Raw genomic sequence first — 25,045 nt, forward strand, 5'->3', positions numbered from 1 at the left:
ACAATGGTGGAGCGATTAAAATTGGGGATGCCCAAGAGGCAAGAATTGGAGGAGCGCAGAGATCTCAGAGGGTTGTAGGGCTGGAGGAGGTTACAGAAATAGGGAGGGGTGACGCCATGGTGGGATTTGAAACAAGGATGAGAATTTTAAAATCGAGGCGTTCCCAGACCTGGAGCCAATGTAGGTCATCGATCACAGGGGTGATGGGAGAATGGGACTTGGTGCGAGTTAGAACATGGGCAGCAGAGTTTTGGATGAGCTCAAGTTTATGGAGGGTGGACGATGCCAGGAGAGCATTGGAATAGTCAAGTCTAGAGGTAACAAAGGCTTGAATGAGGGATTCAGCAGTAGATGAGCTGAGGCAGGGGCGGAGACGGGTGATGTTAACGGAGGTGGAAGTAGGCGGTCTTAGTGATGTAGCAGCTATGTGTCGGAAGCCCATCTCTGGGTCAAATAGGAGAGAGGGATGGAGTTGGTGGCAGGGACCAAAGACAATGGCTTCGGTCTTCCCAATATTTAGTTGGGAGGAAATCTTTGCTCATCCAGCACTGGATGTCGGACAAGCAATGTGACAAATCAGAGAGAGAGGAGGGGTCAAGGGAGGCGGTGGTGAGGTCGAGCTGGGTGTCGTCAGCATACATGTGGAACCTGACGTGTTTTCGGATGATGTCGCCGAGGGGCAGCATGTAGATAAGAAATAGGAGGCGACCAAGGATAGATCCTTGGGGGACTCCAGAGGGAGTGGTGCGGGAGTGGGAAGAGAACCCATTGCAGGTGATTATCTGGCTATGACTGAATAGATATGAATGGAACCAAGCGAGCACAGTCCCACCCAGATGGGCGGCGGAGGAGAGGCATTGGAGGAGGATGGTGTGGTCAACTGTGTCAAAGGCTGCAGACAGGTCGGAAAGGATGAGGAGGGATAGTTTACCATGGTCACAGTCACATAGGATGTCATTTGTGAGTTTGATAAGGGCTGTTTCGGTACTGTGGCAGGGGCGGAAACCTGATTGGAGAGATTCAAACATGGAGTCGTGGGAAAGATGGGCACGGATTTGGGAGGCGACAATACGTTCAAGGACTTTGGAGGTTGGAGATGGGACAGTAGTTTGCAAGGACAGAGCGGGGGTGATGATGCAGATTTGAAGGGGAGGGGGACAGTACCAGAGGAGGTATCCCCTTACATCCGAAGCTTTAACCTAGCTTGCTTTCAGATGCCAATCGACTGCTGTGCACTTCCAGCATTTTCTGCTTTTACTTCAAAAATTCATATAGATGCAAATTCATAACGTGCTGCATTGACTTGATTACACAGAGAACTTTGTACAACTTTTACATGAATTAATCATAAAGTTTACTGGAAAAATATTAAAATCCTGTGAAACAAAGACAGGTTAACCATCATTGGCAGGATCTTCCTGAATCAAAACTATCTTCATTACACCAAGGGGTTGTTTATTGTGTTGTGTCTAACATTTGCTGCCCTTTAGGTTGGAGCGGGAAGGGTGGGACAAGAAAGAGACTTCCCAAAGTATGTGACGAGCATGGATTAATCTGCAGTAAGGATAAAAATAAGGACCGTTCTGTAACAATTGGGACTCTGGTGTCCATCCACGTGGCAACGGGATGTAGTAAAATGACACTACTCTTTGAATGTGACCTTTAACACCCCCCCCCCCACCTCCACCCCCACCCACAGACAGACACAGACTGACAGTTGATGAACTAGGTCTGGCCCTAGGTCAGACCCCTTTGCAGTTCCAGGGAGGCAAACATACTTGAGCTGGACATGTCATGTCAAAAAAAAATTGACTTGGGGTGGGAACCAGATCTGGGCCTTGGACAAACCCTCTTTATTATGACTCCGAAGTGCATTCTTCAGGAAAGTCCATGCTTGTGCGCAGAGGCAGAGTTTTGGTCCTGAGCTGGTGGAAAGGTCCAGTAACCGACCAACTCCTCACATTTATTGGGAGTCCCATGCAGGTGATTTGATCTCCATCCTGGGGACTGTGAATTGCAATATCCGCTGCACTGGTGATGACTGCATTGCTCTTACTGGAGAGCGAGAGAAATCATGAGTCTAAATGCATGCCAACGAATGATCTGCATCTGTGCCAGAAGATGTATTGGAAATGTTTTATCACTGGAATGGTCAGGAACATAGTTCATTTACAAAATGATTTACTTAAGTAGCAGGCTTTGTTCTCTACGGAAGTTATAAACATAAAAAAATAGTATGTATACTGCATTAAAAAAAACTGTACATCGATCACACAGAATGGAATTTATATAGAAATGTAAAAATTCCCCAACAACGTCAATGTCACTTGTGGCTTTATACTGTTTGGGAAGATGAGTTATACGGAGCTTTCTTCAGCATCTCTAGGAAGAACTGCTCATCTTCAAGGAAGTTGCGATCCTGCAAAGGAGAAATGAAGGCAAGAGTCACTGAAGGGCCAACAGTAGGCTGACTACACTCTGGGCTGGATCACTTGGGAATATGTTGTCCCCACACAGAACCATACAGGTTCATTTGGGAATACTTTGATTCTGGGAATGCGCTGATCCTAGCCCATGTCCAAACAGGATGTCCTCCAAGGTCACTTGGTGATGATGGATCACTGGCTGAGGCAGGAATGCAACCTTCTTAAGCCAGTTCAATTATTTCTTCCTCTCACCTACTCCCAGGAAACTGAATAGGAGGAAAAAGGCAGGTTTCCGGTCTGCATTTATTGAACTAATCTTAGCCAGGTCAATAGCAGGGACACAATTTCCCTCAGCACCCTGGGATTGGGAGGGGAAAACTGCCCATAGTTCCTGCTCCTGATGGCTATCCAGTGACTTCAGCTGTAAATGGGCAGGGGTGTATGTCTGGTGAGGACAAGACTGGGCTCGAATGTAGACCAGGAATCTAAACTGGGACCATTCTAGATAAACTACTCACTGGGTAAACTCACTAAGCCATTCATTCATTGCTATCCATTCAGTTCTTTCTAAGGAGTGGATTTTGGGACCACTTGAATACAAAGACCTCAATTATGAATGCATTATCTATAATCCATCACAAATCACAAAATCTGTGTCGTTTTATTCTTGGTGCATGTAAAATCTGACTCAAGTATTTTTCCAAACAAAGGTTAAAAGCTGTGCTTTCTGAACTTCAGAGGAAGCTGCTTGCCTTCATTCTTGGAAAATTAGTTATTTAAATAGGCTAATGTGCTAAGCGTAAATGCTAGGTCCTGTGATTTGTAGGTATTAAATGGGATTGAACTCTGTAACTTGGTCTCTGTCATTCAATTCAGAATCAGGAATTGCTTATGTGAATTTCAGCATTGTGTAGTAGAGTCAAACGTGGTTTTGTTCAGGTTGTGTGTTAAAACTGACTAACTGGTGGCTTTGACTGTGCTAAAACTAACAAGTGTTATTACATTGTACTTTTGTTGGTAACATCTTTAACATTCATCTGCTTTCCTTCTTCAAAGAAATTAAACGGATTAAAGCAGGCCCTAATTGCAGAGTCTTTGGTTCTTTTTGGATTTCGAAGGTTGTTCACGCAAAAGTGTTTCACAAATGTACGACTCACGTTTCTTGTATAGAATCCCTACTTGAGGGATACGGCTTGAGACAGCACTGTTACCAAGGAGCACTGGGCCAGTTCTCAGGACTTCTGTGTTATTCCAAGAGACATTTTAATTCGAACAATACATTGAAACTGCTGGAGATGGGCTGGGAGGCGCTCCGCTGGGCTATCGGTTATGAATTCCCGTTGTCTAGTAATAGTTGGATTCTCCATATTTTAGAACTCTGCATGATTTTGTTAACAAATGTGGCTATTTCTTTTAGCCTGGTCGAATCTTTGTTCTGTGTGTAATAATTCCTGCCTACCGGACAGAAGTGGGTATGGGAGCGAAGCACAAGGCTGTGTTTAATCTAGTAGCGGTATAGGAACATAGGAACAGGAGTAGGCCATTCAGCCCCTCGTGCCTGCTCCGCCATTTGATAAGATCATGGCTGATCTGTGATCTAACTCCATATACCCGCCTTTGGCCCATATCCCTTAATACCTTTGGTTGCCAAAAAGCTATCTATCTCGGATTTAAAATTAGCAATTGAGCCAGCATCAATTGCCATTTGCGGAAGAGAGTTCCAAACTTCTACCACCCTTTGTGTGTAGAAGTGTTTTCTAATCTCACCCCTGAAAGGTCTGGCTCTAATTTTTAGACTGTGCCCCCTACTCCTAGAATCCCCACCAGCGGAAATAGTTTCTCTCTATCCACCCTATCTGTTCCCCTTAATATCTTATAAACTTCGATCAGATCACCCCTTAACCTTCTAAACTCTAGAGAATACAACCCCAATTTGTGTAATCTCTCCTCGTAACTTAACCCTTGAAGTCCGGGTATCATTCTAGTAAACCTACGCTGCACTCCCTCCAAGGCCAATATGTCCTTCCGAAGGTGCGGTGCCCAGAACTGCTCACAGTACTCCAGGTGCGGTCTAACCAGGGTTTTGTATAGCTGCAGCATAACTTCTGCCCCCTTGTACTCTAGTCCTCTATATATAAAGACCAGCATTCCATTAACCTTATTGATTATTTTCTGCACCTGTTCATGACACTTCAATGATCTATGTACCTGAACCCCTAAATACCTTTGGACATTCACTGTTTTTAACTTTTTACCATTTAGAAAGTACCCGGTTCTATCCTTTTTTGGTCCAAAGTGGATGACCTCACATTTGTCTACATTGAATTCCATTTGCCACAGTTTTGCCCATTCACCTAATCTATCAATATCGCTTTGTGATTTTATATTTTCATCTACACTGCTTACAATACCACCAATCTTTGTGTCATCGGCAAACTTAGATATGAGACTTTCTATGCCTTCATCTAAGTCGTTAATAAATATTGTGAATAATTGAGGCCCCAAGACAGATCCCTGCGGGACTCCACTAGTCACATCCTGATATTTTGTGAGTACCTACCCATTATCCCTACTCTCTGTCGTCTTTCGCTCAGCCAACTTCCTAACCAAGTCCGTACTTTTCCCTCGATTCCATGGGCTTCTGTCTTAGCTAACAGTCTCTTATGTGGGACTTTATCAAATGCCTTCTGGAAGTCCATATAAATAACATCCATTGACATTCCCCTGTCCACTACTTTAGTCACCTCTTCAAAAAATTCAATCAGGTTTGTCAGGCACAACCTACCTTTCACAAATCCATGCTGGCTCTCTCTGATTAACTTAAAAATTTCGAGGTGTTCAGTCACCCTATCCTTAATTATAGACTCCAGCATTTTCCCCACAACAGATGTTAGGCTAACTGGTCTATAATTCCCTGGTTTCCCTCTCCTTTCTTAAAAAGCAGAGTAACATGTGCAATTTTCCAATCTAGAGGGACAGTTCCTGAATCTAGAGAAGTTTGAAAGTTTATAGTTAGGGCATCTGCAATGTGCTCACCTACTTCCTTTAAAACCCTGGGATGGAAACCATCTGGTCCTGGGAATTTGTCACTCTTTAGTGCTATTATTTTCTTCATTACTGTTGTTTTATTTATGTTAATTTTATTGAGTCCCTGTCTCCGATTCAATATTAGTTTTCTTGGGATTGCCGGCATGCTATCCTCTTTTTCTACTGTGAGTACTGACCCAAAGTAATTGTTCAACATGTCCGCCATTTCCCCATTGTCAATGACAATATCCCCACTTTCAGTTTTTAAGGGGCCAACACTGCTCCTGACCACCCTCTTTTTCCTAATATAACTATAAAAGTTCTTCGTATTGGTTTTGATATCTCTTGTAAGTTTGTTTTCATACACTCTTTTTGCAGCTCTTACTATCTGTTTTGTGACCCTTTGTTGATCTTTGTATCTTTCCCATTCACCAGGATCTGTGCCGGTATGGAAACTGGGATGGATCATTTTTCAATCCTCTAGTGCAGGCACTCAGTAAGGGCAGAAGGCAAACCAATGCAGATTTCCGATCACTAAGATCATGTTCTGCTTACAGACAAGAAACAATTAAACAAGAAAATTATACAAAAGAGTCTGAAACCATAACGTGCTTATGGGGTAGTACACAGAATGTACAGCACAGAAACAGGCCATTCGGCCCAACTGGTCTGTGCCGATGTTTATGCTCTACATGAGCCTGCTCCCACCACTCTTCATCTAACACTATCAGCATATCCTTTTATTCCTTTCTCCCTCATGTGTTTATCTAGCTTCCCCTTAAATGCATCTCTGCTATCCGCCTCAACTACTCCTTGTGGTAGCAAGTTCCGCACTCTAACCACTCTCTGGGTAAAGAAGTTTCTCCTGAATTCCCTATTGGATTTAATGGTGACTGTCTTACATTTATGGCCCCTAGTTTTGGTCTCCCCCACAAGTGGAAACATCTTCTCTAAGTCTACCTCATCAAATCCTTTTATAATCTTAAAAATGTTTATCAGGTCACCCCTCAGCCTTCTCTTTCCGAGAGAATACATCATAGTTACCAGTGCACTGGCACCAACACTTAATATCACATGTAATTCAGCTGAAAAATATAATAGCATTTAGGTTGAAAGGCCATATTACATATCACAAGAGGCATCACACTGTCTCCTGCTCCAACTCATTCTTTCCCAGGACCTCTAAACTGCAGCACTCCTGCTTTCCCTCAGCCTTCCCTTCCTCCTTCAAACTACAGGCTTTTAAAACCAACACAGTCCGTGCTTCTTGAATTACCTCGTCTTCTCTCCTACTATTTTCAATCCTGGTGATGTCCTGCACTATAGGCCTGGGCCATTCATCTAGGTTTCTCAATATAAAAGAAAATGTTCTGTAATTGTTGCTTGTGTGACTTAAGTTCGTTAACATCGCTTTAGGAAGGGACTTCAGATTCAATGTACTTCTCCTTTAAGAATTACTCATGTGACATGAATACATTTCTTTTCTTGGTATAAAGCTTTAAAGAGAAACAAGATCAACATTTATTGAGAAAGAAGATTGTGAGTTACTGCGATAGTAATAGATCTGTGTGATCTACATGGTGTCCCTCGTCAACATCATCCGCAGACATGGGATCAGCTGCCACAGGTTCACTAACAACACCCAGCTCTAACTCTCTACCTCCTCGCTCGACCCTTCCGCTGGCTCTGTGTTGTCAGGCTGCTTGGTCGACATCCAATCTTGGATGAGCTGCAATTTCCTCACTTAAACACTGGGAAGACCGAAGCCCCCACCACAAACTCTGTTCCCTAGCCACCGATTCAAACCCCTTCTCCAGCCGCTCCTTCAGGCCGAACTAGACTGCTCACAGCCTCGGCATCATATCTGAACCTAAGCTGAGCTTCCAACCCCATATCCTCTCCATCACAAAGATGGCCTACTTCCACCTCCGTAACATGGTCCAACACCACCACTGCCTCAGCCCATCTGTTGCTGAAACCCTCATCTATGCCTTTGCAATCTCCTGACTTGACTATTCCAATGTTCTCTTTGCTGGCCTCCCATCCTCCACCCTCTGATGCCCGTATCCTATCCTGCACACCCATCAACTCCCTATCTCTGTGAATTCATCTTGCCCTGCAAACCCCACCCCCCCCCCACCGCCAAACTCTCTGTTGATCAGACTCTGGCCTCTGTGCATTCTCCCCCCCACCACCCAATGTTCGCCTACAGTTAGCTATTATAATAGTGAGCATCAGACACCTTCAACAGAGCCTACAGTTAGCTATTTATAATGGTGAGTAGCAGACACCATCAACAAACCAGATCTAAATGATATGCTTTGGAAGCTGCACAGTACCCAGCAAGGTCATCACAACTTTACTCAAGTCAACTACTCAACTGAATCTCAATATTGCTAAGATGGTTATATTTTTTTCCTTCCCTAGTTCATCCCTTCAGCACTCACTTTTACCATTGTCAGTCACCATTACAGTTTGGTAACCAGGCAGAAGGTTATGCACTGTTGCCTGGGCTAACTTGCCGTATGATTTTGGTTGGCTTCCCATACCTGTTCTCTACTCTGCACCTTCTACTTTCAGGATAGCTCATCCCAGGAACTCTGCATGGGAATCACATAAGCTAACCTCTGTCCAAGCATTCCACGACATTCTACATAGTTGTTCCATGTGTGCTGTAGCACCAGGATCTTCGTCAAATAGCACAGGGTTAACTACACAGCAACAGACCTCACCTTTTCAGCAGCATGTCTGAAAATAGCAAGTTTGGCCTCCAATTCTGAAGGCCTAGAGCCCCCAGGTGTCTCAACATTCCTATCGGTCTTAGAATTCCCAGGTAGTCCATGCCGAGCATTATTAACCACTGGAGGATCTGAAAGGCAAATGAACAGAATTCAAATCCTACTCTTGCTGTTTAATGCTACTTACAATAAAAGTTACAAACATCACTAATTCAAAAAATTATTTGCAGTTGGAGGTGGTCAGACAAAAACAAAAAGTCAAACTCCAAAATAGGTTTATGTCAGGATATAAGCCTAAATTTTCCTGAGTTCACATTGTAGAGATTGATCGAATAAAATGACTGAAGGGAAACGTTGAATTGGTGCATCACGGGATATTTGACCTTAGTGTGCTCAACTATTTTGAGCAAGGGACATTCTTTGCAAATTCAACAGTAACCTCGTCTTCGAGCTATCCTGCAGAAACTTAATGCGAGACAGAAAAACAAAGAATCAATGGATTTGAAATAAAAACAGAAAATGCTGGAAACACTCAGCAAGTCAGGCAGCATCTGTGGCGAGAGGAACAGAGGTCACGTTTCAGGTCGGTGACCTTTCGTCAGAACCGGAAGATGTTAATGGTTTAACAGTTTTTAAGCAAGTACACAGCCAGGCAAAGGGGGGGTTGGAAGAGGAGGGGAGGAAAGAACAAAAGGCAAGGTCTGTGATAAGGTGGAGGACAGGTGTGATTAAATGGCAAAAGGGATGATGGTGCAAGGCAAAGGGGATGGTAACGGGACAAGTAAAGAAACAAAAGATGGGTCTAGAGGAGCTGTGAATGACAACAGCAGAACCATTACCAGCACTTGCTGTCCAAAAAAATTGGGAGCAGTGGTTATGATCTGAAGTTATTGAAATCAGTGTTGAGTCCGGAAGGTTGTAAAACGCCTAATTGAAAGATGAGGTGCTGTTCCTCGAGCTTCCGTTGGGCTTCACTGGAATAGTGTTGGAGGCCAAGGATAGAGAGGTCAGAGTAGGAGTGAGTCAGCGAATTAAAAAGGCAAGCGACCGGAAGCAGACTGAACAGAGGTGTTCAGCAAAGCGATCGCCCAATCTGCATTTGGTCTCCCCAATGTAGAGGAGGCCGCATTGGGTCCGGCGGATACAGTATACTAAATAGAAAGAAGTACAAGTAAATCGCTGTTTCACCTGGAAGGAGTGTTTGGGGCCCTGGACGGTGGGAAGGGAGGAGGTGAAAGGGCAGGTGTTGCATCTCCTGCGCTTGCACAGGAAGGTGCTGTGAGAAGGGGAGCGGGTGTTGGGGGTGACGGAAGAGTGGACCAGGGTGTTGTGGAGGTAACGGTCCTTTCAGAATGCTGAAAGGGGAGGGGAGGGGAAGATGTGTCTGGTGGTGGCATCGCGCTGGAGGTGGCAGAAATGGAGGAGAATGATTACTTGAATGTGGAGGCTAGTGGGGTGGAAGGTGAGGACAAGGGGGACCCAATCGTGGTTCTGGGAGGGAGGGGAAGGGGTGAGGGCAGGAGTGCAGGAAATGGGATGGACAAGGTCGAGGGCCCTGAAAACTACAGTGGAGGGGCGTCCTCGGTTGCAGAAAAAGGAAGGCATAGCGGAAGCACTGTCGTGGAAGGTGGCATCATCAGAACAGATGCGACAGAGACGGAAAAACTGGGAGAAAGGAATCGAGTCCTTACAGGAAACGGGGTGGGAGGAAGTGTAATCAAGGTAGTTGTGGGAGTCGGTGGGCTTATCGTGGATATTGGTTGACAGCCTATCTCCAGAAAAGGACATAGAGAAGTCAAAGAAGGGAAGGGAAGAGTTGGAGATGGACCATGAGAAGGCGAGGGAAGGGTGGAAATTGGAAACAAAGTTGATGAAATTTTCCAGTTCGGGGTGAGAGCAGGAAACGGCACCGATACAGTCATCAATACATCAGAAAGAGGTGAGGGAGGGGACCTGAATAGGACTGGAACAAGGAATGTTCTACGTATCCAACTAAAAGGCAGGCATAGCGAGGACCCATACAGGTTCCTATAGCGACTCCTTTTATTTGGAGGAAGCGAGTGGAGTCAAAGGAGAAGTTGTTCAACGTAAGGACAAGTTCAGCCAGGCGGAGGAGGGTGGTAGTGGATGGGGACTGGTTGGGCCTCCGTTCAAGGAAGAAGCTGAGGCCCCGCAGACCATCCTGGTGGGGAATGGAGGTGTAGAGGGACTGAACGTCCATGGTGAAAAGGAAGCGGTTAGGGCCGGGAAACTGGAAACCGTTAAAGTGGCAGAGGTCGTTGGAAGAGTCTCGGATGTAGGTCGAAAGAGATTGGACAAGGGGAGAAGAAAGAGTCGAGATAGGAGGAAATAAGTTCTGTGGGCAAGAACAGGCTGAAACGATGGGTCTCCCAGTGCAGTCTTATTTGTGGATCTTGGGAAGGAGGTAGAAGTGGGCTCCACAGGATTGGGGGACTATGAGGTTGGAGGCCGTGGGGGGGGAAGACCTCCAGAGGAGATGAGGTCAGTGACGGTTTGGGAAACGATGGCTTGATGTTCGGCAGTGGGGTTATGGTCGGGGGGGAGGTAGGGGGAGGTGTCGGAGAATTGCCGTTAAGCCTCCACAAGGTAGAGGTCTGTTCGCCAAACAACAACAGTGCCGCCCTTGTCAGCAGGTTTAATGACAATGTCAGGGTTGGACCTGAGAGAACGGAGTGCTGCAAGTTCAGAGGGAGGTAGGTTAGAGCGAATGAAGGAGTGGAGAAATTGAGACGGCCGATGTCACGTCGGCAGTTCCCAATGAAAAGATCAAGAGAGGGTAAGGGGCTAGAGGGAGGGGTCCAGGTGGAATGAGAATTCTGAAGATGGGAGCAAGGGTCTGCTCTGCGGGGGGAGGACTCCTGGGATGTGACTGTTAAGGACAATAAATGTGGCTAAGATGTGAGACCAGAACACAAAGTGTGATCAGCCTGCAGATCATCAAAAAGCAGATGGCTGATTACAACCATTCGGACACAGAATATGCTGCTTCGTTCCGTAAAGAAGTGCTGAACCAGCAGGATAGACTGATAAGGAAAAATGTGTTGAACCAAGGAACAGACTTAAACGCATTAAGTGTATAAACAAAAGATTGAGATCATAAGACCCCCAAAGCAACACTGGCTGAGGCTATGTCACCAATGACAAGAGAACACATACCCGGAGGCAGGATGGAATTGGCAAATTCGAAAAACAATGCAGGGAAACCAAGAAACAAACAGTGTCAAAGGGGGTGGATATAAGGAGACCTTTTGGGCCAACTAAGTTGTTAACTAACGGTGGAAACAAAGAAACCATCTACGAGGAAGAAAAGCACAAACGTGCGTGGGGGAACATACAGAGATCGAAGGAGCTGATCACTTCTTGATTCTGGGTGTCGTACAGTCCAAAGAAAGGTTGAATCTATTTGGCTACTAAATTTTATAGTAAATTTAGTTATTAAGTTTTGTTAGTAAAAATTGAGATTGTGTAGCGAATTCATTTTTGTTTTAATAAAGTGAACAAAAAGGGAACTACTCTTTGTGTCTGTGGCTAAGTTTATCACTCTACTCAGTAGCTTGTTTAAGCTGAGCCTCACAGGGTTAACGAGAAAATCCTACACGCCCACGATCTTCCGATATGTGCTGACGGCAGACGAGGTTCCTAGCCGTGGTTACATACTTGGAAAATTACCCCCATAGCCTTTTACCATGGGCAAGAAATGTAAGAGGGAAAATTGAGAAGGTTGTTGAGGTTCTACACTCTCTACAACTGCCCCTTCAAGTGGTAGCTTGAGGAAGGCACTTAGTACAAGGACAGGAACATAGGAATTGCTAGATGAAAAAAGACCAAGGTCAATCTGATTCGCATTCTACCATTCTGGTAGTCGCATGATACAATGATAATGGGAGTTGTTCACTAATCATGGCAGTAAATTTCCAACAATTAGTCTACAACAGACCCAGACATGAAGCAAGGAAACCCCCAGTGGTAGAAAGCTTTGGGAACCATAGGTCCATAGAATCATACAACACAGAAAGAGACCATTCTGCCCATTGTGCCCGTGCTGGCTCCTTGAAAGAGTTATCCAATTAGTCCCACTCCCGGGCTCTATCTCCCAAGCATGCTACTGTGAGGGGGATAATAAGATCTACCCCCTCACCACCTGTAGCAGAGGAAGTATCAGCTGGCTCAGTGTAGCACTCTCACCTCTGAATCAGAAGGTTGTGGGTTCAAGCCCCACTCCAGTACATGAGCACACAATCTAGGCTGACAATTCAGTGGCGTACTGAGGGAGTGCTACAATGCCAGAGGTTCCGTCTTTTGAATGAGACGTTAGATCCCACACTATTTGAAGAACTGGCCAGTATTTATCCCTCAACCATCACTAAAACAGATTACCTGGTCGTTTATCTCATTTGTGGAACCTTGCTGTGCACAAATTGGCTGCCACATTTGTCTGCAAAACATCAGTGACTATGCAATTCATTAACTGTGAAGTGCTTTGGGACATCCTGAGGATGTGACAGGCACTATATAAATGCAAATTCTATTTTTCCTACTTCACTGGAATACAATCCGTGGCAGGGATTATTAAAAAAACACACAACAAAATAAGTGTGGCGATAAAAATTTTAAAAATCTGCAAATGATGGAAATCAGGAATGAGAACAGAAAATACCGGAAATACACAGCTGGTCCATCAGCCTCTGATAAGGAAAAATACAGCTTAACATTTCAATACGTAATTGGCAAAAGAACCAGTGGGGAGATGAGGAGAAATTTTTTTTATGCAGCGAGTTGTTATGATCTGCACTGCCTGAAAGGGTGGTGGAAGCAGATTCAATAGTCTCTTTCAAAAGGGAATTGGATAAATACTTGAAAAGGAAAAATTTGCAGGGCTACGGGAAAGTGCAGAGGAGTGGGACTAATTGGATAACTCTTTCAAAGAGCCGGCATGGGCACGATGGGCAGAATGGTCTCTTTCTGTGTTGTATGATTCTACGAATACTGGTTCTGATAAAGCGTCCAAACCTAAAATGTCAACCCATCTTTTGTCTTTTCCAATGCTGACAGAGTTGCTGTATATTTCATGCGTCTTTTCCATTTAAAATTTCATTTGAAATAAAACAGACTATTTAAGGAAAATACAAAACTGAAGGACAAAGTCCATAAAATTGCAAACTCGAAACACACAAGAAATTGGACAATAGGATGAGGATCTTGCAGAAATACAGTTATACTGTAGTGGTTGAATGGCTCAGAGTATAAGAACATAAAAACATAAGAAATAGGAGCAGGAGTAGGCCTTCTTCGACCTCAACTCCACTTTCCCGCCCATTTGCATCTTGCACCCTAAGTCCGAGGAATACAATTAATGAAGAGTGTACTGCCCAGAGGGCTGTGGATGCTGAGTCATTGAGTATATTAAAGATGGAGATCGATAGATTTTTGGACTCTAAGGGATTCAAGGGTTATGGGGATCAGGCGGGAAAGTGGAGTTGAGGTCTCAACTTTGGTCTCACCAAAGACCTGTACAATTGTAGCAAGACTCTTGTACTCTTGTACTCCAACCCCATTGCAATAAAGGCCAACTAACCATTTGCGTTCTTACAAGGAGAAAAAAAAAATAGGCCATGACAGGAAGTGTTGGAATCTGGGGAGCAGAGCAGACTGAAGGCACAGTCCAAGAGATGGGTTTTGGAAGAGAATTCTAGACAGCAGGATCATGGGTGGTTGAAAGTACTATGTATGGAACACAAAAATAAAATGGGGAAGAGGAAAGGCACATAAATATAAGTTAATGAACTACAACTTAAACTTAAGAAGCGACTTCACGCTTACAGAACTAACGGTCTCTTGGTGCAGTGAGTGCTTGCTCCGCCTAAGCACTCAAGCAACAAATGCACAGACTTCTGATTCAACAGGGAGGAGACAGAAACATGTTTGCCGAACTGCAAGGAAGAGGCAGATGAAGACAATCAGCGCTAGTCCCTGTATTCAGATCTACACACTTTTCAGTCCCATCATCTTACATATTATACTGCGTCCTTTCCAACTGAAATGCCCTTTTAAGAGACAAGCATCCCTCAGTTTGCATCTTGCACCCTAAGTCCAAGGAGTACAATTAATGAAGAGTGTACTGCTCAGTCTTAGCAACATACCCATCACCAGGAAATCAGAGTTTCAGCAAAGCACTTACACCAATGGTTTGCCAAGGATACTGGCCGATTCCTGATGGATGGTGCCGCTGTGTTGATGGGGATTTCCACTGAGAGTTGGTGCGGATGATGTCGTTGCTGAGCCAGACTCAGGCGTTCCTGGAAATTAAACATTTAGGCAAAAGGAGTGTAATTTTATCCTTTCGTTTTACTTCCCCTATGCATTTGTATCAGCATCAAGCATCCCATGTCCCATTAAGCACCTCTGGTTAGATGCAGAATAAAGCTCCCTCTACACTGTCCCATTGAGCACTCTTGGTTAGACGTAGAGTAAAGCTCCCTCTACTCTGTTACAATTTGAGAAGAGCCCACACTGTACCAAAGTGACATTTTCCAATCACACCAACCATCTTATGCTCTTTAAGTCAAAATTACTGAAAAAGAGCAGTTAATAATAAAGTGATCCATTTCCTCAAGGAAACGGATATGGAGCCCTACAGGAAAAAGACTTCCATCTCATCAATCTGGCTGGATTTGAATCCAGATTGCAGAGGTAAAAAGCCAGTGTCTAACCCACTGCACCAACCAGTGTTCTCCTACTCTTCATGCGTTTGTGTGGAAACCTGCTCTGCAGGTGTGTAACAATATGGCTACAAGTATTTTACTGAGTGGGCATGGACCTCAAACTACTTAGCAACAGATATCTGTACTCTAATTGGTCTTTCTATCTTTGCTTGCAACTGTGTTTAATGCTTTAAGGATGCTGGTCCAAGAGCCCAAGAACAGCTCTTTTGTTTAGTAACACTGTAATATTGCACTTATAAGGTCCCTGTGCAGCATCTTTTCATGCTGAAGCATCTCAAAGTCTTTCAAATAATGAACTACTTCTGAAGTGCAATGATTGTTATGATGTAGGCAAACACTGAACTTACCCTGATGTGACTTCATGAAGTTCCGCTGAAGTGTCAGCCATGGTTCAGTGGGTAGCATTCTTGCCTCAGAGTCAGAAAGTTGTGGGTTCAAGTCCCAGTCCAGAGACTTGAGCACAAAATCTAGGCTGACCCTTCAGTACAGCACCGAGGGGGTTCTGCAATGCCAGAGGTGCCGTTAAACCAAAGCCCCGTCGGTCCTATCAGGTGGATGTCAAAGATCCCAGCTCTCCAGTGTCCCGGCCAATATTTATCCCTCAACCAACATCACTAGGACAGATATCTGGTCATTATCTCATTACTGTTTATGGGACCTTGGTGAGTGCAAATTGGCTGCCGCGTTTCCCTGCATTACAACAGTGTCTACACTTCAAAACAGTGTCTACACTGGCTGTGAAGCGTTTCGGGACATTGTGAGGTCATGAAAGGTACTCTATAAATGCAAGCCTTTCTTTCTTTAAGTGACATCCCCATTAATCCCATAGTTGAGGGGACCTTGATACAAAATGTCCCTGGCTAGGCTGTCTAGATGCAGCTATTTTAAAGCATTAACTGAGGTATATATGGGCAGATGGAAGATGATCATATAGGCCTACTCACCCCACATGTAAAAATCTCTGTTCAGCCCCTCGAAATATTCTGTGAAGCCATATACACTTCTTTCCTTTAACTGAAACTCGAGTTCTATGGGCTATCATTTATTTAAGGGTGAAAAATCTAGAATCTGCCCAAAATCCGGACATTTCACCTCTGACTCTCTTCCTAAATGCTTGCTGCTGAATCCCTCATCACTACCGGTCCAATCAGTCATTCATAGTATCATTGTAGGTACAGCACAGGAGAATTTTTTCTCTTTTGAAAGTTACTATTGAATCTGCTTCCACCACCCTTTCAGGCAGTGCATTCCAGATCATAACAACTCGCTGCGTAAAAAGATGTTTCCTCATGTCGCCTCTGGCTCTTTTGCCAATCACCTTAAATCTGTGCCCTCTGGTTACCAACCCTTCTGCCACTGGAAACAGTATCTCCTTATTTACTCTGTCAAAATCATTCATGATTTTGAACACCTCTATCAAATCTCCCCTTAGTCTTCTCTGTTCTAAGGAGAACAACCTCAGCTTCTTCAGTCTCTCCAAAAAACTGAAGTCCCTCATCCATGGTACCATTCTGGTAAATCTCTTCTGCACCCTCTCTAAGGCCTTGACATCCTTCCTAAAGTGCGGTGCTCAGAATTGAACACAATACTCCAGCTGAGGCCTAACAAGTGTTTTATAAAGGTTTGGCATAACTTCCTTGCTTTTGTACAACATGCCTCTATTAATAAAGCCCCGGATCCCATATGCTTTTTTAACAGCCTTCTCAACTTGTCCTGCCACCTTTAAAGATTTGTGTAGGTGCACGATTTCACACTGTAGAATCATAGAAGGTTTACAGCTCAGAAGGAGGCCATTCGGCCCAATGAGTCTGTGCTTGGTATATGCAAGAGCAATCCAGCTAGTCCCACTCCCAATCTATCGCCGTAGCCCTGCAAATTTTTTCCTTTCAAATACTTATCCAGTTGTCTTTTGAAAGCCACGACTGAATCTGCCTCCACCACCCATCCTAGCAGTGCATTCCAGATCCTAACCACTTGCTGCATAAAGAAGTTTTTCCTCATGTCACCTTTGGTTCTTTTGCAAATCACCTTAAATCTATGTTCTCTGGTTCTTGACCCTTCCGCCAATGGGAACAGTTTCTCTCTATTTATTCTGTCTAGACCCTTCATGATTTTAACTACCTCTATCAAATCTCCTCTCAACCTTTTCTGTTCCAAGGAGGCTAGCCCCAGCTTCTCCAGTCTTTCCATGTAACTAAAGTCCCTCATCCCTGGAATCATTCTAGTAAATCTTTTCTGCACCTTCTCTAAGGCCTTCACATCCTTCCTAAAGTGCGGTGCCCAGAACTGGACACAATACTCCAGTTGTGGCCGAACCAGTGTTTTATAAAGGTTCATCATGACTTCTTTGCTTTTGTACTCTATGCCTCTACTTATAAAGCCCAGGGTCCCGTATACTTTCTTAACCACTTTCTCAACATGCCCTGCCACTTTCAACGATTTGTGCACATAAATCCCCAGATCTCTCTGTTCTTGTACCCCTTTTAGAATTGTGCCCTCTATTTCATATTGCCTCTCCTCGTTCTTCCTACTGAAATGTATCACTTCGTGTTTTTCTGCATTAAATTTCATCTGCCACGTGTCCGCCCATTCCACCAGCCTGTCTATGTCCTCTTGAAGTCTGTCACTATCCTCCTCACTGTTCACTACCCTTCCAAGTTTTGTGTCATCTGCAAATTTGGAAATTGTGCCCTGTACACCCAAGTCCAAGTCATTGATATATATCAAGAAAAGCAATGGTCCTAGTACCGATCCATGGGGAACACCACTGTACAACCCCCTCCAGTCCGAAAAACAACTGTTCACCACTACTCTCTACTTCCTGTTACTTAGTCAATTTTGTATCCGTGTTGCTACTGCCCCCTTTATTCCATGGGCTTCAATCTTGATGACAAGCCTATTATGCAGCACTTTATCAAATGCCTTTTGAAAGTCCATATACACCACATCGACTGCATTGCCCTCATCGATCTTCTCTGTTACCTCATCAAAAAACTCTATCAAGTTAGTTAAACACGATTTGCCTTTAACAAATCCATGCCTGCTTTCCCTAATCAATCCACACTTATCCAAGTGACTGCTAATTCTGTCCCGGATTATAGTTTCTAAAAGTTTCCCCACACCGAGGTTAAACTGACTGGCCTGTAGTTGCTGGGTTTATCCTTACACCCTTTGTTGAACAAGGGTGTAACAATAGCATTTCTCCAGTCCTCTGGCACCACCCCCGTATCTAAGGATGTTTGGAAGATTGTGGCCAGTAACGCCACAATTTCCACCCTTACTTCCCTCAGCAACCTAGGATACATCCCACCCACCTTATCTACTTTAAGTACAGCTAGCCTTTCTAGTACCTCTTCTTTCTCAATTTTTAGCCCATCCATTATCTCAACTACGTCTTCCTTTACTGAGACTCTGGCAGCATCTTCTTGGTGAAGACAGATGCAAAGTACTCATTTAGTACCTCGGCCAAGCCCTCTGCCTCCATGAGTAGATCTCCTTTTTGGTCCCTGATCAGCCCCACCCCTCTTCTTATTACCCATTTACATGCCTATATTTGCCGTCAGTCTATTCTCATACTCTCTCTTTGCCCCTCTTATTTCCTTTTTCACTTTCGCTCTGAGCTTTCTATATTCAGCCTGGTTCTCACTTGTTTTATCAACCTGACATCTGTCATATGCCCCTTTTTTTTGCTTCATCTTACTCTCTATCTCTTTTGTCATCCAGGGAGCTCTGGCTTTAATTGCCCTACCTTTCTCCCTCATGGGAATGTACCTAGACTGTACCCAAACCAGCTCCTATTTAATTGTTCAATTACAGTTTTGCTTGCCAATCTTTGATTCCAATTTACCCGGGCCACAACTGTTCTCATCCCACTTAGGTTGGCCCTCCCCCAATTGAGTATTTTTACTTTAGAGTGGTCCATGACCTTTTTCATTGCTATTCTAAACCTTATGATACTATGATCGCTGTTCCCTAAATGTTCCCCCAACTGACATTTGCTCTACTTGGCCCTCCTCATTCCCCAGAACCAAGTCCAGCAATGCCTCCTTCCTCATTGGGCCGGAAACGTACTGATCAAGAAAGTTCTCCTGAACACACTTCAAAAATTCCTCCCCCTCTTTGCCCTTTAAATTATTACTATCCCAGTCTATATTAGGATAGTTGAAGTCCCCCGTTATCACTACTCTATGGCTTTTGCACTGCTCTGTAATTTCCCTGCAAATTTGTTCATCTATCTCCTTTCCACTAGATGGTGGCCTATGGAATACTCCCAGTAGTGTAATGGCACCTCTGTTTTTTCTTAACTCTAACTAAATAGATTCTGTCCATCATCTCTCTCCAGCACTGCAATATTCTCCTTAATCAATAATGCCACCCCTCCCACTTTCTTCCCTTCCCTATCTTTCCTGAACACCTTGTATCCAGGAATATTTAGTACCCAATCCTGCCCTTTTTTGAGCCAGGTCTCCGTTATCGCCACAGCATCATATTCCCGTATGGCTAATTGCACCTGCAGCTCACCAACCTTGTTTAACACGCTTCATGCATTTAGACGCATGCATTGTAAACCTATCTTAGGCTTTCTTGTACTCTCTCTTAGTCTGGTTCGATCTACCACCATACTATTTCTTGCTCTAGTGCTATCTTTCTCTCTCAATCCTTTGCACACCTTGTTTCTCCTTTCCAATGCTACATTGTGCTCTGAAATTCACCAGATTGTTCTAAGAAATGTAAACGTACATTAGATTTTGTCATTTTGTACTTCAGTTTATTTGTCTGTGTGTATCTCAGGCTCGTGACATGTCAAACTCATTCCATGTACCAGCAACCCAATCACAACTACTTTCTTGCAAGCCACCAGCAGTTTAATAGTACGCCTAACATCTCTGTGCTCACTTTCTCAGCCATCAGGGGACATTAGCTGCTACCATGGCAGCTCTCTTGTGGTATCAAGTGTAACTAGTCTTTCCTTCCCCACCCTCCAAAAAGGTACCTGTTATTTCCCTCCCCCTCATGGTACCTGATTTCTCCCCATTTGCTGTACCTGTCTTCTCTCCTCCCTCCCTGGTGTAACTGTTGCCTGTTCCTCCTCCTTTGTTACTTGGTGTAGCTGTGGCCAATTGCCGTGTCTCTTTCTGCCCCCCCCCCCCTCCCCGTGGTACCTGGTGTAACTGCTGCTCCTGCTGCTGCAGTCTCTCCATTTTTTGTTGGATAGCATGCAGTCGAGCCTGGTGCTGAGACTCCACCCGTTTAGCCTCCATGAATGCTTGTTCACCTTCCTCGTATTTCTGAGAAGCAAGCTGCAGGGGAAGAGATTACAGGCAGTCAGTCGATTAAAGAGTCCGTGCTATATCACTGAACCTAAAGACATTGTATGACTTTCAGTGGTGCTAGGCCAAGGGTCACTCACAAATGGTGGAGACTACAACAGCATAACAATGAAAAATATAACCATTTTATATAAATATGAAGATATCTATAAACAAACACCAGGAACCATATTTAACATTTTAAAACTGCCAAGAAGAGTATGTGTAGCTCAGTGCCACACCACTCAGTGGAGTTACCCAATGAGCCATCAGGAAGAGAGTTAACTTAAAGAAAGAGCACACCAAGGCCAGGATTTTAGCCCGGAGCCGAAAAGGGGGTGGGGGGTCGAATCACGGACGGGAAATCCGGAAGTACGGGTTTCCCGGGTGTCCTTACGATTTTGACGCAAAGCCTGTCTTTTATTTTTTTTTGGTCGGTTTCCCATCCGACAGGTCGGCCTGATTGACAGGCTGGTCTCAGTCGGACGGAAGCAGAACAAGGAAGAGGACGTGTAAAGGTAAGTCTTCAGGTAAGTCTTAGATTGTACAGATGGGGGTGGGGGGAGGACATCGGGGGGCGTGGGTGGGGGTCAGTCTTCGGAGGTCAGTCACCGAGGGGTCAGTCATGGGGGGGGGATCGGGGGTCCGCAATCATTTGGGGGGGTCTGCAATCGTTGTGGGGGGAGGGGGGTCACTACAAGTAGGCTTATTGGGCCTGGGGGGAGCACTCCTGCTCAACCGGGCCCACAAGCGGTGCCATAAAGGCACTTACCTGCAGTCTCGGGCCTTCTCGCCTCCTCTCACATGGCGTGAAGGAGAAGGCCCGGGAATCCCGGCCCCCAGGGGTTGAAATCGCAAAACCTTTCAAAATGGAGGCCCGCAGCCTCCTTGAAAGGTTTTAGTGACCAGTCCGCCTCCTGAGAGCGGGTTGGTTTCCCGCCCCTTGTCCCACCACGGTGAAAACTAGAAATGAGCAGGTTGAAGGCGGGTTTGAAATTGTTGCAATTTTCAATGCCCCCCCACACCCCACCTGGCCTTATGTGGCTCAGTGTCAAATTTTGTTTGATAATCACTCCTGTGAAGCATGGGATGTTTTACTACATTGAAGGCGCTATATAAATGTATGTTGTTGTTGCATCATCGGCGAAAAGAAGTTCTCTTATGAACAGATATTTTGATTTCACTTCTTGCTTTTAGGCATGCAATATTCAAGAGTTTTCCATCTGATTTTGTATAGAGTAATATACCTTCAGGCCATAGTCACTGCTTAAATACAACACTGCACTCCTAGTGCATTAAACACATTTTAACAGATAACAGAGGATATTCCATATGAACAACTTCACTCAATGAACCTTCATTCCATATCCTCAACGTACCATTTGGTTTGATCCGGGAGCTTCCCAAAAGCAGGACGATCCAAGGATGATCTGCAAACTGCTTATCCTTCCTCCCCTGACAAGTAATGTTTGGTAAAGGGGTGAGGATTACGACAGTGGCAGACTTACAGTTTCTAAAGTTGCCCTATTAAAAATGGCCCTAGCAGTGACCTTCTCTTTCTCAGGTGATACATATTGGGTTTAATTCACAAATTACATAGCCAGACTCTGTTTCGAGATAGAAGTTTAATCCTGGTGTGCACGCTACATGTGTTACTGTAATGAATTGAATAAGACCAGGGTTTTCACACCTTACTCATGCCCTCAACCTCCTCGGCCCTCTGCTTGATGCGGATTGCCATGGCATTAACCCTCTCCTTTTCCAGTTGCAGTTCATGCCGCTCTTGACCTCGGACCTCTCGCTCTTGAGCTAGCTGCTCCTCTTTTGATTTCAGTTCAACGGCTTTCACCTTCAGTTCGGCTTGTTCCTACAGGGAAAGTGCAGACTCAGTCCAATCAATAGCTTCTGTGATTTTTGAATGTATGTTTTAAATGGACAGAGTACTTAAATCTAAAACTGCTACCTAAAAGACAAGACTCTAACGAAATAAGAAGATTTCTATATTGTGTGTCATATGATTTTAGATGGATAGAGAAAATCCAATTTAAAAATGATTTCACCCAGTTGTATCTCTGGGGAATCTCATTATTCCCTTGGCAGTAATGACCAAAATAAGGAACTAGCCAAACCTATCAGCATATTCAATGAGAATTGTCTATCCTGGATGGGTTTTCTTGGTTTGTGTCTCTGGCCCCGATATTTAGGGGGAGGTGGGGAGGGAGGTGGAGAGGGAAGTGTAGCGACTGGGAAACACGGTCCTACTGAATTTAACGGCAGGACCTGATTTAAATGTTTGGACTCCATTTCCCAGCGCAGATTGAGACTCTGACAGACTGTCAGGCAGGAAGACCCACGGCACCAGCCGGGGAGGGAGAGGAGGGAGGATGGGAGAGATTGTGGGTCCAGGGGGGAACATCAGGGGGGCCGTAGACATCGGGGAAGGGGGGAGCGTATACATCAGAGGGAGGGAGCAGAGACATCGGAGGGGGGCCGTTGATGTCGGGGGGGCAGAGACGTGGGGGGGGGGGGGGACAGAGGAATCGGAGGGGGGATGCAGAAACATCTGATGGGGCGTGCCAGAGCCATCGGAGAGGGGGGAGGGCCGGAGACATCGGAGGGGGGGGTTGGAGATACCGGAGGGGGCAGCCAAGACATCGGGGGGTGGGGGGTGGGTGGGGGCGGAGACATCGGAGGGGGGCCGGGTACATCAAGCGGGGGGCCGGAGACATCTGAGGGGGCGGGGTGGGGGATGGTTGGCCAATCGCGGGGGTCCAGTCACGGGGAGGTAAACAGGTTAGCTTGGGGGTGCTGGGGGGAGGGGGGAGCAGACCTGCTCCTCCTGGCCCACAAGTGGTGCTGGAAACGCACTTACCTGCTGGATCCGACCGTACTCGCCTCCCTTCAGCTGCCGGTTTTCCCGAGCCTTGGGAAACCCGGCCCATAGACATTAAATTTAAAACCCAGGGAAAATTGGAGACACGCAGCCTCATTAAAATATTTAAATTAGGATCCCGCCTCAGGAAAGCGGGTTAGTCACCCTCCCCCCAACCCACCTCTGTTAAAACCGGAAGTTGGAGGTGCGTTGGGGTCGGGTTTCATATTTTGACATTTTTAAGCCCCACCCACCATCCTGGGGGTTAAAATTCCCCCCTACAGCTTTGTTAAATTTGGTGACTGGAGCATCTTAATTGAAATGTCAACATGTGCAGATTGACAGACTATGATGGACGCTGAGACATTAGGAATATCTAGTACAAATGTGGAACTCCATTTAAGGGAAATGTATATGGGAATTGGCACATCCCTGTTAAATTCTTAGTTCATTTGTGTAATTCAAAGAAATGGCTACAACATGAAAGACTTCTCATGGCAAAAACCTCATCCCTGATTGCTCAGACTCAGTCGTGCCAGGAGATCTAAACACCATCAATCGACCTGAGATGAGTATCATTCACACACAACTTCACATCAAGAAGTTCTACCAAGAAACAAACGACTGCTCCATCAAAAAGCCTTCTTGCCGACTATTCTGGGATCATTCTGGAAAGCAAGGATAACCACCGGCTTCTTTTCTCCACTATGAACTGTCTCCTTAAAGTCCTCTCCCCATCCCCTTCACCCTCACCTCCAACAACCTGTGCGAGGAGCTCATGGACTTCTTTGTCACCAAGATTGAGGCCATCTGTTCAGCTGCCTCTGCTGCTTACCCCCTTCTCCATCCAACCAAATATCCCCCCAGGCTCTTCCCCATCCTAGCCCTGAATCCACATTGTTCTCTAATATCTCCCCTCACGTCCCCTACTAGTTCATCTCGTCTATTGGACCCACCTCCTCCCTTAACCTTACTCCCAATAAACTGCTGACACCCAACTTCCCTCTCTGACCCCGAAGTTAGCTGACATTGAAAATGGTTTCCTCCACTCAGCTATTGTCCCCCTCCCTTTCAAAACCTCTGTCATCACTCTCTCCTCAAAAAGCCCACCCTCAACCCCTCTGTTCTTACAAACTATTGCCCATCTCCAACTTGCCTTTCCTTTCCAAAGTCCTCTTAAATCTGTGTCCATCTATTCTGCAACTCTCTGTTTGAATGTCTCCGATCAGGTTTCCATCCCTGCCACAGTCGTGCCAAAGTCACAAATGACATCCTCTGCAACTGTGACTGTGTTGCATCATCTCTCCTTGACTTCTCTGCAGCCTGGTGGTCAAGCACACCATCCTCCTCCAACACTTTTTCTCCATTCCCCAGCTCAGTGGGACTGCCTTCGCTTGGTTCCACTCTTATCTAGCCAGCAATGGCTTCCCTTCCCGCACCCAAACCACTACATCCAGATTCTGCCAAGGATCTATCGTTGTCCCCCGCCTCTTCGTCATCTACTTGTTGCTCCTTGGCAATGTCATCCGCAGACATGGGGGTCAGCTTCCACGTGTACACTGACAATACCCAGATCTATCTCTCCATCATCTATCTCGACCCTCCACTACCTTAATTTTGTCAGATTACTTAACAGACATCTCCAGTCAAAATTTCGTCCAGTTAAACATTGGGAAACCAAAGTCATCATCTTCAGCCCCTACAAGAAACTCCATACTCTTGCCACTGATTCCATTCCCCTCCCTGGCCACTGTATCAGGCTGAACCAGACAGTTTGCAATCTTGATCTTCTATTCAACCCGAGTTGAGCTTCTGACTCCACATCCTCTCCATCACAAGGATCACCCACTTCCACTTCCGTAATATCGCCCACCCCCACCCCTACCTCAGCCCATCTGCTGCTAATATCTTATCCATGCCTTTGTCACCT

General features: G+C 45.3%; 1 protein-coding gene across 3 annotated transcripts in view; it reads right to left on the bottom strand.

Moving 5' to 3' along the window:
• Positions 1 to 2,269: 2,269 nt before the first annotated feature.
• The window catches only part of LOC137341269 (fas-binding factor 1 homolog), a 127,783-nt gene continuing 105,007 nt past the window's right edge, over positions 2,270 to 25,045 (bottom strand). For all 3 annotated transcript variants that reach the window (XM_068004374.1, XM_068004375.1, XM_068004373.1), the window contains 5 exons: positions 21,934 to 22,110; positions 20,097 to 20,234; positions 14,391 to 14,508; positions 8,186 to 8,322; positions 2,270 to 2,419 (listed from right to left, as the gene is read on the bottom strand). In XM_068004374.1, the coding sequence (XP_067860475.1) occupies positions 2,336 to 2,419; positions 8,186 to 8,322; positions 14,391 to 14,508; positions 20,097 to 20,234; positions 21,934 to 22,110 (654 nt within the window). In that variant the 3' untranslated portion in view covers positions 2,270 to 2,335. The remainder of the gene's footprint in view (positions 2,420 to 8,185; positions 8,323 to 14,390; positions 14,509 to 20,096; positions 20,235 to 21,933; positions 22,111 to 25,045) is intronic.

Source organism: Heptranchias perlo, chromosome 23 (assembly GCF_035084215.1).
Source record: "Heptranchias perlo isolate sHepPer1 chromosome 23, sHepPer1.hap1, whole genome shotgun sequence".
NCBI lineage: Eukaryota > Metazoa > Chordata > Chondrichthyes > Hexanchiformes > Hexanchidae > Heptranchias > Heptranchias perlo.